A 19284-nucleotide genomic window follows, 5' to 3' on the forward strand; every position below is an offset into this window, starting at 1 on the left:
TGAAACTGTACATTAGGAACAAAAGAATTGAAATTGACATTTCCTTTTGGAAAATCGTTTGAAAATATGCATATGACCATAGAGGTTTAATTGTATCTCAGTAAATTGGCTTATCATCCGCCCAAAGAATTAAGGGAGAACAGTGTAGCTCTGCCTTACAGCTAGCGTACCTCACTGGACCACTGTTATGGTATGTAGCAACTATTTTGGTATGCTTTAGGAATTGACACAATTTTGTAACTTCATTGTTGTCTGAAATGTCATTTCCCACTTTCATCCACAGACTTTACCCAGAAAATGGCGGCATCATCAATTTTGCAAGCTGGTTTGGCTTTGCATTCCCCAACATGATTCTCATGCTGGTCTTAGCATGGTTGTGGCTGCAGTTTATGTTTCTGGGCTTTAAGTAAGTCAAAGTCTCTCTCAAGGCGAAGTCAATCACCCCAAAACATTTTGACAATAATATGTTCTATGCAAGTGTGGATGGTTGTTCGTCTCTGTGTGCCCTGCGATTGGTTGGCAACCAGTCCAGGGTGTCCCCCGCCTACTGCCCAGAGCCAGCTGAGATGGGCGCCAGCACCCCCCGCGACCCTTGTGAGGAATAGGCGGTCAAGAAAATGGATGGATGGATGGATGTTCTATGCAACCCCACTAGTCTAAATACACAATTCTGGTTAATATTGTGTTCTTGGAATATGAGATAAGCAGCAAAATTCAGCAGTTTTTCCTCAATATCATTAGGCGGCCATATTGACACTTGCTGTTCAGTCAAAATGACATCACCGTTGCTCAGGTCTCAGGTAACAACCAATCACAGCTCAGCTTCAGAAAACAGGTAAGCTCTGATTGGTTGTTCCCTGAGACCTGAGCAGCTGTGATGTCATCTTCAGTCGACAGCAAGTGGCAAAATGGCCGCCCCCCAAGGTGGATAAAAACGGCTGGATTTTGCTTCATAAATCATATTCCACAAATGTAATATTAATCACAATGTCATGTTTAGACTAATGGAGTCACATTTAACATATTATTGTCAAGGAATATTTAAAGTTGTCTTCCTCTTTAAGAGCCAACCCCCTTTACGAAGAGATTTTATTGTGTTTTTCCAGTCTGAAAAAATCATTTGGATGTGGTGAAAAGAGCGCAGGTGACAAAGAGGCCTACCAGGTAATCAAAGATGAGTACAAAAAGTTGGGCAAGATGAGCTTCGCTGAGGCCAGTGTGCTGATTATCTTCACGCTGCTGGTTCTTCTGTGGTTTACCAGGGAGCCTGGCTTCATACCAGGCTGGGCCACTGTTCTCTTCAACCAAAATAAAACGTGAGTATGACGAGCAAGCGTGAACAGTGACAGAAATAGTTTTGGTCTAGAGTTGGAGTCAAGTGAGCATAATGTAGCCCATTGGCTGTATTTTTAATATTGATATTTTAGATATCAAACATTTTTTACATGTGTTTACTCATCAGGTATGTCACAGATGGCACTGTGGCCATTTTTATGTCATCGCTGTTCTTCTTCATCCCATCCAAATTTCCCAGATGTGGCAGGACGTCTGAGGACGGTAGGCAAGTTAACAAAATCTTAGTAGTTCATAATTGTGCTTATCTTATGTGCCATAAAAAAATATATTGAGAACGATAGTTGGACCTGGGTTGTATCGAGTGAGGGCAATTTCCAGCAGGCCAGTCACAAAGGTTTTTACAATCATGTCTACCCTCTCTTCCTTTGAACACTAACACATTAAGATATTGCCTGTAACTTTTAGGGCTTGTTAAAAGCAATTTAGCTGATTCTGTGTTTTCAAATGACCGTTATCAGATCTCCTTCCGGACATGTAGCATGTCAAGGTCAAGTTTGTAGACTTTGTAGAAAACATCCATGAATTATTAGTCATTATGTCTTTTACTAGTTTATGACCTTTTACGTTCTCTTGAAAGTGTGTTTTTATGATCTTTGCATGTTGTGTGTGAAAGTTTTACCATGGCTGTGGTGGATCATATCGAATCTGTTTGTTCAACTAATTTCTCGTCTTTGCTCAAATAGATGGCCCCTCCGAAGTCGCACCTCCTCTCTTTACTTGGGACACTGTCCAAGAAAAGATGCCTTGGGACATCGTTTTGCTCACGGGAGGAGGTTTTGCTTTAGCCCACGGTAGTGAGGTAAGCTCACACCACACCACATCTTCCCAATGAAATTGTTTCCGGAAGACATTTGGACACAACTGTGTATTTCTTCTGTGAAGGTGTCTGGGCTGTCCACGTGGTTAGGAGAAAGTCTCGTACCGCTGCAGAGCATCCCTCCATTTGCTATCACCATCCTGCTGTGTCTGCTGGTGGCCATATTCACGGAATGTTCCAGCAACACCGCCACCACCACTCTGTTTCTGCCGATACTCGGCGCAATGGTGAGAACCAACACTCAGCACTGTCAATCCTTTACTCTCATTGCTTTATCTGTAAAGTAAGAGCACCAACGAGAGCAGTGGTTTTCAACCACGGTCCACGAGTACCCGTCCAGCTTGTTTTCCACAACCAACACAGGTGTTTCAAACAGTCAACTAATTAGCTAGCTCTGCATGAGGCCTGATAACCTGATCCTCAGCTGTGTTGGCTAAGGGAGGCATGGAAAACAGTCTTTGCTAAGCCAAGAATAAACTTACAGTATATCCTTAGAACAAAGTAATCAAGTCATGTAAAGAGAATAAAGACTTGGAGATATTTGTTATTAATTAACTCATAACGTATGACAATTAAAAAAATTATCAGGTGAAATCTTGATGTTACAATGTTATGAGGTTTGAGTCATAATGTAGTGAAAATTAAGTTGTAATTATGCAACAATAATTCTTACAATTCAAATAAAATGTACAAACAAACTTATGCTTACGTTTTAATTTCACAAATGCAATGTCATGTAACAGAAATAACGTGGCAAATAAAGATATAGTGCTAAATAAAAATAAAGTGGCAAAACTGTGATAATAAAGTTGTAATTTTTCAGTAACAAATTAACTGTAATTAACTGTACCAAAATAAAGTAATTATTTCGATAAAGTTATAACATTACAACTTTTGCTAGCATTTCTTCAGTTTAATTAAAAATGAGTGAACAAAGGAAAACAAAGTGAAAGTCAAGTCAAAAATGGTCTTTACAATATGGCACCACTAGTCTACACACAGTATTCTGAGTAATATTGATTAATATTGTTTCGGTGGAATATGAACGAAGCAACAAAATCCACCCACTTTTATCCATCTCAGGAGGCGACCATTTTGTCACTTGCTGTTAACTGAAAATGACATCACAGTCTCTTTCTAAGGGCTCAGGTAACGACCAATCACAGTTCACCTGTTTTCTGAGGTTGGTTATGTGACGTTAGCAAGCTGAGCCGCAATTGGTTGTTACCAGAGCCCTGACCACATATGATGTGATGTCATTTTCTGTTGACAGCAAGTGGCAAAATGGACGCCTCTTGAGATGGGTAAAAACAGGTGGATTTTGCTGCTTAGTTTTCACCAAAATGGACTCTAGTTTTTTTTTTTTTTACTTTAAAACATTGTGCCTTGGCTTCAAGAGGTCTACTGTATGTTCCAATTGGACTTGAACATCTCCCATCAAATTGTTTTCTGTTGTCTCTCCTAGGCCACCGCCATCAAGATCCACCCACTGTACGTGATGTTTCCCTGCACCATTGCGGCTTCCCTGGCTTTCATGCTGCCTGTGGCCACGCCCCCCAACGCCATCGCCTTCTCCTACGGCAACCTTAAAGTCATGGACATGGTGAGGCCTCTCTGCAATGTCAAGCCTCAGTGTGTGGTGCTGGTTTTAGTGGTTTGTATCCAGAGATCTGTAATCCAATTTGGGATAAGAAGCTGATATTAAACCTATGTCTGATCATATCATATAATTTATTTGTAAAAACAAAACCTCTAGAATAAATACCAAACTGGAAACCGAGCTAACAGATACTGTTTATACACTTTAAAAGCTAAACAAATGCATATTTGTGTTTTCAGGCCAAGGCTGGGTTCATCCTGAACTTCCTTGGAGTCATCACCATCAACATTGGCATTAACACGTGGGGAGTTGCCATGTTCGATCTGAACACCTTCCCCAGTTGGGCAAATGTTACTACACCTTGAATTTAAAATGCACCAGAAATGAACCCTTCTTTGTAGGATCAAACTCCGCTCAGTCGAGCTGATTGAACATTTAGGCCTATTATGGCCAGATTGTTGTGAACACTGGACTCATTTTTCTAATGTTTTCAAATAATTGAGCACAATACAGTGCAAGAAATGTGTAGTTAATCACATCGGTTAGAACTTAATGCTACTACAGTTGTATCGTAAATCGAATTTTTGTATTTTACGCACAAGCTCATACAGTTTTGCTGTTATATATTTCCAGGCCACTACAATAAGCATTCCTGCACAATCTTCACTTGCTTCCCAATAAAAATAATAAAATATACAGTCAATGAATAAAATCTGGACTTTTATGGTTTTACAATGAAATCATTAGGACAACAGCAGAATGAGAAATAATGTACACTTTTTGGACACTTTATAAGGTAGTCTTGCACAATTTTACAAAGATATACTGCTCAATTTTTTTATTTATACTGTTAAAATTGAGATATCTTTTTTGTATATTTGTTGCTACTGTTCTTGCATTGGATCATATTAGTGTTTTTGTTAAACATGCTGTGGGTACATGTTTCATATGCATGGGGCCGACCAACCTTGACCATATGGAATTCGACAAATTTGAAAATGTGCTCGTTACTTTCAAATTGGGCGGGATGGTGAATGACTGGTTAGCACGTCCGCCTCCCAGTACTGGGGACTCGGGTTGGAGTCCAGGCTCCGGCCTTCCTGGGTGGAGTTTGCATGTTTTTCCCGTGCCTGCGTGGGTCTTCTCCGGGTACTCCGGTCTCCTCCCACATTCCAAAGACATGCATGGCAGGTTAATTGGGTGCTCCGGATTGTCCCTAGGTGTGAGTGTGAGTGTGGATGGTTGTTCGTCTCTGTATGCCCTGTGATTGGCTGGTAACCAGGTCAGGGTGTACCCCGCCTACTGCCCAAAGCCAGCTGAGATAGGCTCCAGCACCCTCTTGTGAGAAATAAGCGGTCTATAAAATGGATGGATACTTTCAAGTTGATTGTAATCTCTTTTTTTTCATGTGAGTTATGTTCAGCTTCCAAGACAATAAAATAATGTGTAAGAAAAATGCTCACAGGTTGAATCAACTGAACTCCAATCACCTTTGACCCCTCGCAGCAAATCCCTTCAAAGAGGTCAATGTGGGAGTAAAGAAAACTGTTTGAAAGGGAATTGGGGTATGGAAAACTGATTGGAATGATTTCATTGAGCTCTTGGGCAATGTGCCACATGGTTGCCAAATGTAGGAGGGATGTTGAAAATGCTGATTTTCTACTTCTGGTGAACATTGACGGACATCATTCGACATCATTGCGGTGGCGATGGACGTGCGTCAAGAAAGGTTAAGACAATTTGTTACTTGAGTTTTGATGCTTTTGCCTGTGAATGTTTTTTTATACTTATACTTATACTTATACTTATACTCATACTTATGTTTTGGTCATTCATAGTGTGTACATTCTCAGCTTATTGACTGTTTTGAGTCATTTTGAACTCTTTTACCCCAGAAGTGGACGGGCCGCGGAGCGATTTAGGTACTTAGAGACTTTTATTTTACAAATTAAAAGTTATTATTGGCCATCGCGCCATGGAATCTGCTAGTTCAACTGAAAAGTGGAACATTTAGGTGCTCATAATACAGAAACTGGAGATGGCTAGTTTAAAAACAGACCCTTATCTTCTGCCCCCTGCTGTTTTCACGGAGCTAATCAAATCGCCGACTTTGCCGGAATTCACGATGCACGAACTGTATCACTATGATGTCAATAATGTATCTCCTTACACCGGAGCCGATTTAAAAGCTTATAAAAGTCTAGAGCAGGGGTCTCCCAAGTTCGATCCTCGAGAGCCCCTATCCAGCCCGTTTTCCATGTTTTTCTCCACTAACACACCTGATTCATGATCGGGATCGTTATCAGGCTTCTGCAAAGCTTGCTGATTAGCTGATCATTAGATTCAGCTGTGCTGAAGGACGGAGACATGGAAAACAGGCTGGATAGGGGCTCTTTAGGACCGAACTTGGAGACCCTTGGTCTAGAGTCTAGACCCTAAACCAGGGGTGTCAAACTCATATTAGCTCAGGGGCCACATGGAGGAAAATATATCCGCAAGTGGGCCGGATCGGTAAATTTTCGGTAGATTTTCCCTATTTGTGGGCCAGCCCTAAATTGCGGGGCGCAACTGTAAAAATATTGTCCCCCAAAAAATAACACAAATGCAAATGGACGAGGCAACACTTTGCCCGTATGAGTGCCAAGCGTTTTATTTCTCCCTATTTTGCATAAACCTGTACATTATTCACTGAATGCATTGTGTGCCGGGTGCCGTTAATGAAGTGATAAGGATGTTAATCCTTGTCATATGTGTGGACTTTGCGACATCTTCTGCACGAAGTGGTGAATTACAACAACAGGAAAACGAATTAGGCCTGATTTTTTTTTTAAGAGACCCGGATTACTAGAACCTTAACACACAAAGAAAAAACGTTTTGTATTTAAATTGTGATTATTAGATAAAATTAGTCTACTTTTACACATTTTATATTTTAAAAAAATCACACCACACCACCAACATGGATGTTACTATAGATATTTGTTGGCTTTTGGGTTGAGTTTTAGAATGAACCAAACATGCACTACTAGTACTGTACAGGTATACGCTTATAAGTAATCATAATTTGACCACCTCACAACTTGTGTCCAATGTTTTAGTATTTTTTTTTATTTATTTTTTTTACTTTTGTCCAATTTTCTATTCTCTCGGAACTCTGTGTTAACAGTATGATGATTGTTTTTGTTGTTTGTTTGATGTAATGGTGAATATCACAATATTCACCATTACACCAAAAAACAAATAAAACAATCATTCTGCTCTGTAAATTTAATTTCACTCTCGAGCTGAGTAAAGTATTAATCTAATCTGCCCATTCGTCCATCCATTCATCCGTTTCATATCTGTTGTAAGTGAACCAGATCGTATTAGTCGATTAGTTTAACACCATTTGTAAATTTTGCCTTTCAGTTCCTTCTTAGAGAACAAGTTGTGCAAAAATTACTGAAACCTTGAACAGTTAACAGTTGTACATGTGCGTTCAAATATTCAGAGGTCAAATTACCAATAGGTTCACCTGTAAGTGGTTTTAGTTTCATTTTTAAATTTCACTGAAAGCTCCAAAACTTGTACATATCTCCAACTTTTTGTGAGTAGTTAACTGAAATAATTAACTTGTCTCCATTTATCATTTCTGTTGTATGAATGGCAACCATGGTGGGCACACAGGTTAATAATGCTTCTGCGGTTAGGATTAGTTTTTGTTTGGTTGTTATTTGTACTATTGTTTGACCAATTTTATCTGCTTGTTGTTGTTTTATTTTATTCTGAACTATAGCATGTTCAAAATAAAGCCCTCAATGATTTTATTTATTCATTCAGTGAGTCATTCAAGGGCAAGATCAAATAGATGCAGTAAGTTTTTGTAATACCATTTAAAGAGTGAGCCTTTGTAGAATAATTGGGGGGTGGGGGGATAATATACATTATTGTATGCAACAATTTTTTACTGTACTTTTGTTTATTTGAAGATGAGTTTGAAAGGTATTAATGAATCAGGTTGGGTGACTTGTAGGCCTTTGTTTGTTATGTCAACCTGATCATTTGCAGGATGATGGTTTTAATGGACTTTAATTGCTTACCAATTGAAGGTGAAGATGTTTTTTTGTTTTTTTATGTTCACTATATAATTAAAAGGTCTGTCTTTTTTTGTCTGTCAACTAGTTACCCTGTGACACACTAAAGGCTTGATAATGACATCATTGGATGCTTAATGACAACTGTTTTTCCCTGCACCTGTTTGTGTGATGTCATGAGATGATTGATTTGCGAGCATTGTTACAGTATTGTTTTGGGCTGGGTTTTGAATGCACTTTTATAAGTGTGAGAGACAACTGTACTGGTATGCTTGTGCTTATATCCAGTGAGGCTTGTTTTTTTTTTTTTAATCCATGTATGTGGTGGGTAGTTAAATCCTTTAAAACTATACAAACTGATATTACTGCATCAAACTTTAGCTATATTATTTTCAACATTTTCTTCATTCAAACTGAAATTGTGGGCACATGCAGTATCATTCAAATAGTCCTACTAAAATAAAGTGTTAATGAAGTGGAAAACTGAAATCATTTTAATTTATCTTTCAAATGATAAGATAAGGAGAAAAGGAAAACAAATGTGCACTTTCCTGTTTTTATTTATTTATTTATTTTTATTCTCAATGTGAACATCATGATTACTACAGCAAGTTTTGAGAATTTTAGCAGGATGCTATTGAGTAATTTCAGAACCATATGGAGTCCAGTTTTTCCTCTTCAATAGTACTTTTTGTGCATACAGATTTTATGTTTTATGACCTTAACTTTTGTCATAAATTTCATTATATATAATAAAAAAAAATCAACAGGCTACAAATGTAGCTGTGCAAGAGATCTATTTATTTAACGGTGTAACTGGGAGAGACTTTGAGCTCGAGTGCTTGTAAATACAAACACACAATTACTGCAAGTAATAAAATCACCCATGTGCACAGCATATGCATAATTTTATTTTAATTTGCATTGTAGTTAAAAAAAAAAAAAAGATTTTCAATTAATGGAGCCAATTGTTTTCATCAGTCTCCAGGCTTTTGTTGTTGTTGTTTTTTGTAATGTTATGTGGATTTTTTTGTTTTGTTTTAATGATTGCAATTATGAAACATTTTGTGCGCATCCCAAGAGTTCTGCTCTCACATTTCTACACATGCATACACAGTAAAGCAGAAGGTCGGTCTGGTTTGTCTACATTTCTTGCTTGTGCATAATTGAATGGAATCACTGCATTGTTCTGTCAAAAGTCACACCCACATGAGTCATTTACAAGGCCATTAACCTTGTTATCTAATGGTACTTTGGCCGTGCATGTTCCCTGTGACTTGTGCCTATATATATATATATATATATATATATATGAAAAAAAAACTATATTAAGTTGGTTTATTTTTTTTCTTGGAGTAGTTTTTGTGCATTACTGCCTTCGCTATTCAGTATTCACATCGTCCAACAGTAATTTTGGTACGATGCTCCGTTGTTGCACCGCTGCATGTCAGGAGAAAATGGCCAAAACATTTTTTTTTGTCTCCCTCACATTGATACATACTTGGCAGCGGCCCCATCTTAGAGTCATATTAAGATTAGTTTCTCTGCTTTTATTGGCTCTATAGCACATTGTCTTATCTTAAAACACATGGAAGCACACGTGGGCCCTTGTTTCCCTCTGAGGTTAATTTTTAATGGATTTCAGAGTGACATGAAGTCAACTGCTATTTAAACTGTGATCTCATTTGATATTATCTCTGAGAACGAAACAGTCGTTTCACCGATGTTTTTTTTTTTTTTTTTCTTGGTCCGCTGACTCTTTCAATACTTTGAATGAGTAGTATAGCTTCTCAATCATGGCTGGATTTCTTACATGGCTGTGGAGATATAGGAATTATATTGTGGTAGTTGTCACACCTCTTCTACTGCTGCCTCTGCCCATCGTCATCCCCACCTCGGTAAGAATGGCTCATATTTGGGATTGATGCTGTTGATTTATGGACCCTTGGAAATCTTTCACTGCTGGTGAATGTGCAGTCGCTGCTCGATTCTTTAGTGCTCATGCCAGCGCTAATAAGATGCACTATAAGAGCTGTATTGGAATAATAACAAGCATTTTTTTTTTTAAGTTAGTGGACCTTTGTGGTGATTTAATCATGCATGTGAGGTCCTACACTAGTGGTTTCCAATAACATGATGGCAACTTGCGAGGTTTTGGTGTGTGAAATGATGCTCTTTGTTATTACCGCAGCCTTTGTACATGCAATTCAAAATATGCCAATTGGCTTCATCGCAAATTTTTCTGTTAACTGTCAAGATGAATGTAATTATCTGGGGTATGTAGTGCCTCGATGTAATAAATCACTAATCATAGGCAACACAAAATAAAGATTTTGTGTTCGGTAAATGGAATTGGAGTTCTAGATGATGACTGGTTCAAAATGTATGAGCTGTCATAATTATGCTGCCGGGTTATTATTGCTCTACTAATATACTTTTCACACTAGAATTTCTCAACTAACATGTGTATTGCATAAACAAATTAAATGTCTGGAGTTGTATGAGTTGAATCATCCATTCATTTTCTTGACCGCTTATTCCTCACAAGGGTCGTTGGGTGCTGGAGCCTATCTCAGCTGGCTTTGGGCAGCAGGCGGGGTATACCCTGAACTGGTTGCCAGCCAATCGCAGTGTTGAATCTTTGACCCAATCATACTGTGTTGCTGTGAAAATAATCAAAACATGTAACATTGCGATCACATCTTATTGTATCTTTATTGCATTTATGGGCTCTAATGTACATGTGTCTATATCCTCCTGACTACAAGCAATTCAAATTTGTCCTCTGTAGTGGACCTTTTTAAGCCTGAATATCTCCCACCCAGTGCATACGATTGAATTAACTCCTATGGCTTCCCTCAGTGTAAGCACTTTTTAGAGAAGAGAAAAAGTAAGTGTATAAAGCTTTTTATTGAACAAATTTAGGCTTTAAATGTTGGTAGCATGTTTTCCATAAGACTCTTAAGAACACATTAAAGTATTGTTTCAATTATTTTAATTGTATTTAAGCCTAGCATTTAAGTTTAAAAAAATGTCCTCTGTAGTTGACACATCAAAGCTTACATTTTTAATAATAATAATAATAATAATTATATATATATATATATATATATATATATATATATATTATTATTATTATTATTTTATTATTTATTTATTTTTTTCAAAAATGTCTTTTGCAGTATTCCAATTACTTCACAAAGATTAGGGAATATCAAAATAAACATGATTGGACAATATTTTTTTCCCCTGGTAGTGAGTAGAGATTATCTACAGATGATAATGTCCAGGAAGCAGCTCCCATTAGTGACCTTTCATTGTATAATTGTCAAGACTGATAATCCCTAATAAAACAATCATTCTCTTCATATCATCAGTTCTACATTCATTCAAACATCGTCTGTTCAGTATTTCTCATTTATTTGAGATGAGTTTTAATAATGTACAAAAAAATGAGTACAATTCCAATGGTGAACGGATTGGGGCGGGCTATAGATCACCGAATTCAATAATCAGCAGCGTTTTTATTTCCAATATGTGTTTTATATTTAATACAGAGCAGTGACTAACTTTGGAAATGAATGTGCTTTACTCTTTCTAGTTTCAGCCTGGCAACATATTTTTTGTCTATTAACGGAGCAATATCTATTATAGGAGGCAAAATGTGGCTTTGTGATCATCCTGATGGCGCTGTACTGGTGCACGGAGTGCATCCCCCTGGCTGCGACGGCCTTGCTTCCTGTCATTCTTTTCCCTATGTTGAAGATCATGGAGTCAGATGAGGTATCTGCAACTGTGTAGTAGGATATTTTGTGGGTCTTTACCCAAACCGGAAGTGGCAAAATAGTCATTAAAGATTCCCTAACACGTGGACAACATGTCACTGTGGCCCAGGTGTGTATCCAGTACCTGAAAGACTCCAACATGCTCTTCATTGGTGGGTTGCTGGTGGCCATCGCTGTGGAGCACTGGAACCTGCACAAGAGAATTGCCCTCCAGGTTCTGCTGTTTGTCGGGGTCAAGCCTTCGCTGTAAGACTTCAAATCCTCCATTTGTAGCAGCCTTTTTTTTTTTTCAAAAATAACAGCTTAATGAATCTGTTTCTTTTAGGGGTGTCAAAATTACTGCGTTCACGTCAAAATTTAGCAGTAATACATTTAATAATAATGCATATATTAGTGGAGTGTGGGGTCAAGTTGTATTTTACAATTTTAAACATGTGCACAATTTCACAAGTTTCTTCATGTTAAAGATTAGATAGCTCTTAATATGAAAAGAAAAATGCACTGAGCTGTCACCAATGTCTTACAAATGCAATTATGCCATCTAGTGGCAGAAAAATTACCTCAACACAAATCAATATCACACTTGTTTTTTACAGTACAGTACATCTTTTTAATTTTAAATAAATTTGATGAATTATTATGAAATTACTGTATAAATGGCTAAAAGATGCAGCCCTATTTCTTAACGTTTAACGTTTGTTTCCACTTTTATGTTAACAAGAGTATGACAACTTTTATTGTACAGTACATTTTATTGTACATTTAGAAAATATATGACATTTTTTATTAATTACGATAAAAAACTGTAATCAGCTGACACTCCTAGTTTCTTTTCTTTCAAGCCTGATGATAGGCTTCATGGGCACCACGGCCTTCCTGTCCATGTGGATTAGTAACACGGCGTCCACGGCCATGATGCTGCCCATCGCCAATGCCGTGCTGAAGCAGCTCAATGACTCGGAGGCCAATGCTGAAGAACGAGCAAATGAATTCCATGCCGCCAGGGACGGCGTGGAAAATCAGGGCTTTGAGATGACTGACCCTAACGAAAGAAAGGAGGTCAAACAAAAGGACAGCAGCATTAACATGGGTGAGTGTGTCACCCTGAGTTTATGAGATAATATGGATGTAAAAGACAATGATGTTTCTAGTAGGTTTTTACTTTTTGTATTGTTTATTGGATAAAAATGATGATAGGTGTTCCGTGTAAAATCAGAGAAGTTGTAATTTGTGGATGTTGGTGTAGTTTTGCATGCAGTTCTCTCCAGGCACAAGCTGACTCGACTACACGGGAAAAAATAGGGATGTCCAGTACCACCTTTATTTATTTTTTAAAATACCGACACCAGTTACTGATACCAATACAAAGTACCGGTACAACTGCCACTTTTGGTACATAAAATTTCCACAAAAAAATAGGATCATGTTAAACTTATGTTTCCTTAAAATTGCATGAAATTTGTGTCAATTTTCTATTCTTCTAATTTTATTTTTTAGTTCTGAAACATAAATTGGCCATAAAAGGGCGGGTGATTCTAGTATCGTGATGAGTATCAATACCTTGAAATAAGACCGGGTATCGGGCCAATTACGATACTGGCATCCCTATAAAGAGTGAGACTAAATAATAATAATAAAAAAAACGACTTAGTGACCTTTTTAAAATTCTTTCACTGCACAAATACTACTTTTATTAAAAACAACAACAACAAAAAAAAAAACTAATACTAATACTAAGACTAATAAAAACTAAACTAAAAAAAAGCACTTTGTTAAAAACAATAAAACAAACTGAAATAGCGTTACCGCTAAAACAAACAAACAATTAAAACTAACTGAATATTAAAAAAAAATAAATAAATAAAAAATCAAAATGAAATTTAAACTACCCGTAATGAAAAATCCCAAACTATTATAACCCTGATTAACCCCTGTTCATTCAGTGATGATGACACAATACACAAAGCACCAAAGCCGAATCCCATGAACGTTCATAGTGGCTCATTTGGTAGCTAGAAAGTTCCACTGAAAGTCTCAAACGTTTCCCTTCAGAGGGTCAAGCTTGGAGTCCAGAGATGGCGGAGCAGTGGAAAAAGAAGCGGGAGCAGAAGTACTTGAAGCTGACCAAAGGCATGAGTCTGTGTGTGTGTTATGCTGCCAGCATTGGAGGGACTGCGACCCTCACGGGAACCACACCCAACGTCATCCTGATGGGCCAGATTGATAAGTACGTACTCGTATTATACAGCACGCACATTTGTTAAGCTCATTCTATCCGGCCTGTCTGTGTCTGTGGGTGGCTTACTTTCCAATGTTGATACTTAATATTACAAAAAAAAATGCTATTAACCCTAAATCCAACCCTCAAACCATAACACATACCCCACAAATTCTCTTTTATAATGTGACACACCAACCGCTTTGACAGACAGGACCAAAAGAGACCATTTTTGACAGGTTTTACGATTGACACTGTAAATTAGGAACAAATAATTGAAATTGACATTTCCTTTTGGAAAAATCATTTGAAAATATGCATATGACCATAGAGGTTTAATTGTATCTCAGTAAGTTGACTTATCATCCGCCCAAAGAATTAAGGGACAACAGTGTAGCTCTGCCTTACAGCTAGCGTACCTCACTGGACCACTGTTATGGTATGTAGCAACTATTTTGGTATGCTTTAGGAATTGACACAATTTTGTAACTTCATTGTTGTCTGAAATGTCATTTCCCACTTTCATCCACAGACTTTACCCAGAAAATGGCGGCATCATCAATTTTGCAAGCTGGTTTGGCTTTGCATTCCCCAACATGATTCTCATGCTGGTCTTGGCATGGTTGTGGCTGCAGTTTATGTTTCTGGGCTTTAAGTAAGTCAAAGTCTCTCTCAAGGCGAAGTCAATCACCCCAAAACATTTTGACAATAATATGTTCTATGCTGACCCACTAGTCTAAATACAGTATTCTAGTTAATTTTGTGTTCTTGGAATATGAGATAAACAGCAAAATTCAGCAGTTTTGATCAATATCAGAAGGCGGCCATTTTGCCACTTGCTGTTGAGTGAAAATGACATCACAGTTGCTCAGGTCTCAGGTAACAACCATTCAGAACTCAGATTCAGAAAACAGGTGAGCTGTGATTGGTTGTTGCCTGAGACCTGAGCAGCTGTGAAGTCATCTTCAGTCGACAACAAGTGGCAAAATGGCCGCCCCCTAAGATGGACAAAAACAGCTGGATTTTGCTTCATAAATCATATTCCACAAATGTAATATTAATCAGAATATCATGTTTCGACTAGTGGGGTCACATTTAACATATTATTGTCACAAAATATTTAAGGATGACTTCCTCTTTAAGAGCCAACCCCCTTTACGAAGAGATTTTATTGTGTTTTTCCAGTCTGAAAAAATCATTTGGATGTGGTGAAAAGAGCGCAGGTGACAAAGAGGCCTACCAGGTAATCAAAGATGAGTACAAAAAGTTGGGCAAGATGAGCTTCGCTGAGGCCAGTGTGCTGATTATCTTCACGCTGCTGGTTCTTCTGTGGTTTACCAGGGAGCCTGGCTTCATACCAGGCTGGGCCACTGTTCTCTTCAACCAAAATAAAACGTGAGTATGACGAGCAAGCGTGAACAGTGACAGAAATAGTTTTGGTCTAGTGTTGGAGTCAAGTGAGCATAATGTAGCCCATTGGCTGTATTTTTAATGTTGATATTTTAGATATCAAACATTTTATACATGTGTTTACTCATCAGGTATGTCACAGACGGCACTGTGGCCATTTTTATGTCATCGCTGTTCTTCTGCATCCCATCCAAATTTCCCAGATGTGGCAGGACGTCTGAGGACGGTAGGCAAGCTGTTCACCTGTTATCTACAATGTGCAAGCAGAGTGTACACGAACAAAATCTTAGTCGTTCATAATTGTGCTTATCTTATGTGCCATAAAAAAATATTGAGAACGATAGCCGGGTTAGCTCTGCATCAAGTGAGGGAAATTTCCAGCAGGCCAGTCACGAAAGTTTTTACAATCATGTCTATCCTCTCTTCCTTTGAACACTCACACATGAAGATATTGTCTGTAACTTTTAGGGCTTGTTAAAAGCAATTTAGCTGATTCTGTGTTTTCAAATGACCGTTATCAGATCTCCTTCCGGACATGTAGCATGATATCTTCAAGGTCAAGTTTGGACAAACTTGCTGAACTTTCACGCAAAATGTGTGAATGAATAATTTTATCGTTTTGGCCAACTCAAATGGAGCGAATTCTTTGCATGTTGTGTGTGAAAGTTTTTACCATGGCTGTGGTGGATCATATCGAATCTGTTTGTTCAACTAATTTCTCGTCTTTGCTCAAATAGATGGCCCCTCTGAAGTCGCACCTCCTCTCCTTTCTTGGGAAACTGTCCATGAAAAGATGCCTTGGAACATCCTTTTGCTCCTGGGAGGAGGTTTTGCTTTAGCCCACGGTAGTGAGGTAAGCTCACACCACACCACATCTTCCCAATGAAATTGTTTCCGGAAGACATTTGGACACAACTGTGTATTTCTTCTGTGAAGGTGTCTGGGCTGTCCACGTGGTTAGGAGAAAGTCTCGTACCGCTGCAGAGCATCCCTCCATTTGCTATCACCATCCTGCTGTGTCTGCTGGTGGCCATATTCACGGAATGTTCCAGCAACACCGCCACCACCACTCTGTTTCTGCCGATACTCGGCGCAATGGTGAGAACCAACACTCAGCACTGTCAATCCTTTATTCTCATTGCTTTATCTGTAAAGTAAGAGCACCAACGAGAGCAGTGGTTTTCAACCACGGTCCACGAGTACCCGTCCAGCTTGTTTTCCACAACCAACACAGGTGTTTCAAACAGTCAACTAATTAGCTAGCTCTGCATGAGGCCTGATAACCTGATCCTCAGCTGTGTTGGCTAAGGGAGGCATGGAAAACAGTCTTTGCTAGGCCAAGAATAAACTTACAGTATATCCTTAGATCCTTAGAACAAAGTAATCAAGTCATGTAAAGAGAATAAAGACTTTGAGATAGTTATTAACGAACTCAACGTATGACAATAAAAAAAAATATGAGCTGAAATCTTGATGTTACAAGAATAAAGCTGTGATGTCAATGTTATGATGATTGAGTCATAATGTAGTGAGAATGAAGCTGTAATAACATAATAACTCGATGAGAAGAAAGTAGCAAAACTGTGATAATAAAGTTGTAATTTTTCAGTCACAAATTTACAACTGTACCAAAATAAGGTCATTATTTACATAAAGTTATAACATTACAACCTTTGGTCGCATTTCTTCGGTTGAATTAAAAATGAGTGAACAAAGTTAAACAAAGATTTGACAACTTCTAAAGTGAAATTCAAGTCAAAAATGATCCTTACAATATGTTCTATGTGTCACCACTAGTCTACGCACGGTATTCTGAGTAATATTGATTAATATTGTGTCGGTGGAATATGAACGAAACAGCAAAATCCACCCACTTTTATCCATCTCAGGAGGCGACCATTTTGTCACTTGCTATTGATTGAAAATGACATCACATTGTCTTTCTAAGGGCTCAGGTAACGGCCAATCTGTTGTGGTACGTGGAGTATGGATGTGGTGGATGGACCCAATGGAGGAGAAACAAGGCAGGGAGACGTGAGGAAGGGAAACGTGGGGAACTTTATTTACAACCAAGATGGTGACGGACATGACAGGACGGGACGTGAGCAGACTGGTCAAGATGTGGACAGACTTGGCAGAACATGGACAGACTTGGCATGACATGGCAGGACAGACTTGGCAGAACGTGGAGACACTTGAGTAGATGTGGAGACAGTTGAGTAGATGTGGAGACACTTGAATAGACGTGAAGACTTGAGTAGACGTTGAGAAACTTGACCAGATGTTGAGAAACATGCGCTAGACGTTGACGCTGTCAATTCAGCTTAGCACACCTCAACTGGACAGGACAGGACAGGACAGGACAGGACAGGACAGGACAAGACAGGACAGGACAAGACAAGACAAGACAATGCTCCCACGATGCATGAACAAACACCACTCACTAAATACACAGCAGGCAGAGGTCACTAATTAGCAACACATACGGGGAGGAGGCGACACACACAGGTGGACGAAGTTAACTATGACAAGACTAGGGGAGACAAAACCGGACAAAAGACAACATAAACACCCAAAACTAAACCACCCCCCCATAAAAAAACAAACAAACAAAAAACAAAAAAAAACATGGCACAATCACAGTTCACCTGTTTTCTGAGTTTGGTCATGTGACGTTAGCAAGCTGAGCCGCAATAGGTTGTTACCTGAGCCCTGACCACCTATAGTGATGTGATGTCATTTTCAGTTGACAGCAAGTGGCAAAATGGCGGCCTCTTGAGATGGGTAAAAACAGGTGGATTTTGCTGCTTAGTTTTCACCAAAATGACGTGTTTAGACTATTTTTTATTTTTTTTTACTTTAAAACATTGTGCCTTGGCTTCAAGAGGTCTACTGTATGTTCCAATTGGACTTGAACATCTCCCATCAAATTGTTTTCTGTTGTCTCTCCTAGGCCACCGCCATCAAGATCCACCCACTGTACGTGATGTTTCCCTGCACCATTGCGGCTTCCCTGGCTTTCATGCTGCCTGTGGCCACGCCCCCCAATGCCATCGCCTTCTCCTACGGCAACCTTAAAGTCATGGACATGGTGAGGCCTCTCTGCAATGTCAAGTCTCAGTGTGTGGTGCTGGTTTGTTTTGGATCCAGAGCTCTGGAATCCAATTTGGGACATAAGAAGCTTATGTTAATCCCATGTCTGATCAGATCATATTATTTATTTGTAAAAACAAAACCTCCAAAATAAATACCAAACTGGAAACCGAGCTAACAGATACTGTTTATACACTTTAAAAGATAAACAAATGCATATTTGTGTTTTCAGGCCAAGGCTGGGTTCATCCTGAACTTCCTTGGAGTCATCACCATCAACATTGGCATTAACACGTGGGGAGTTGCCATGTTCGATCTGAACACCTTCCCCAGTTGGGCAAATGTTACTACACCTTGAATTTAAAATGCACCAGAAATGAACCCTTCTTTGTAGGATCAAACTCCGCTCAGTCGAGCTGATTGAACATTTAGGCCTATTATGGCCAGATTGTTGTGAACACTGGACTCATTTTTCTAATGTTTTCAAATAATTGAGCACAATACAGTGCAAGAAATGTGTAGTTAATCACATCGGTTAGAACTTAATGCTACTACAGTTGCATTGTAAATCGAATTTTTGTATTTTACGCACAAGCTCACAGTTTTACTGTTATATATTTCCAGGCCACTAAAATAAGCATTCCTGCACAATTTAACATGATCCAATGCAAGAGCTGTAGCAACAAATCTACCGCCATAAAGTTTTTATGATGCTAACCTCAATTTTGACAGTATAAATAAAAAATTGAGCAGTATATCTTTGTAAAATTGTGCAAGAGTACCTTATAAAGTGTCCAAAAAGTGTACATTATTTCTCATTCTGTTGTTGTCCTACTGATTTAATTGAAAAACCATAAAAGTCCAGATTTGATTCATTGACTGTATATTTTATTATTATTTTGGGAAGCAAGTGAAGAGTTTTTGTTAAACAT

The 19284-nt window shown here is 38.5% G+C and overlaps 2 protein-coding genes across 4 annotated transcripts in view; both read left to right on the forward strand.

Moving 5' to 3' along the window:
* Positions 1-4330, forward strand: part of LOC144032861 (solute carrier family 13 member 2-like) — an 11417-nt gene extending 7087 nt beyond the window's left edge. The window contains exons 6-12 of the mRNA XM_077540346.1: positions 284-406; positions 1107-1316; positions 1463-1557; positions 2040-2155; positions 2239-2400; positions 3639-3776; positions 4013-4330. Coding sequence (XP_077396472.1) covers positions 284-406; positions 1107-1316; positions 1463-1557; positions 2040-2155; positions 2239-2400; positions 3639-3776; positions 4013-4138 — 970 coding nt within the window. The 3' untranslated portion in view covers positions 4139-4330. The remainder of the gene's footprint in view (positions 1-283; positions 407-1106; positions 1317-1462; positions 1558-2039; positions 2156-2238; positions 2401-3638; positions 3777-4012) is intronic.
* Positions 4331-8109: 3779 nt separating this feature from the next.
* LOC144033110 (solute carrier family 13 member 2-like) overlaps positions 8110-19284 on the forward strand; it is an 11317-nt gene continuing 142 nt past the window's right edge. The window contains exons 1-12 of one of the 3 annotated variants that reach the window (XM_077540944.1): positions 8110-8170; positions 11501-11629; positions 11741-11877; positions 12474-12721; positions 13684-13858; positions 14382-14504; positions 15035-15244; positions 15391-15485; positions 15997-16112; positions 16196-16357; positions 18213-18350; positions 18585-19284. The exon at positions 18585-19284 is cut by the window's right edge and continues 142 nt beyond it. In XM_077540944.1, the coding sequence (XP_077397070.1) occupies positions 8162-8170; positions 11501-11629; positions 11741-11877; positions 12474-12721; positions 13684-13858; positions 14382-14504; positions 15035-15244; positions 15391-15485; positions 15997-16112; positions 16196-16357; positions 18213-18350; positions 18585-18710 (1668 nt within the window). In that variant the 5' untranslated portion in view covers positions 8110-8161 and the 3' untranslated portion in view covers positions 18711-19284. Of the gene's footprint in view, positions 8171-9586; positions 9745-11500; positions 11630-11740; positions 11878-12473; positions 12722-13683; positions 13859-14381; positions 14505-15034; positions 15245-15390; positions 15486-15996; positions 16113-16195; positions 16358-18212; positions 18351-18584 lie in introns of those variants that run through there. The other 2 variants (XM_077540945.1, XM_077540943.1) reach the window with 2 other exon arrangements.

Source organism: Festucalex cinctus, chromosome 13 (assembly GCF_051991245.1).
Source record: "Festucalex cinctus isolate MCC-2025b chromosome 13, RoL_Fcin_1.0, whole genome shotgun sequence".
NCBI lineage: Eukaryota > Metazoa > Chordata > Actinopteri > Syngnathiformes > Syngnathidae > Festucalex > Festucalex cinctus.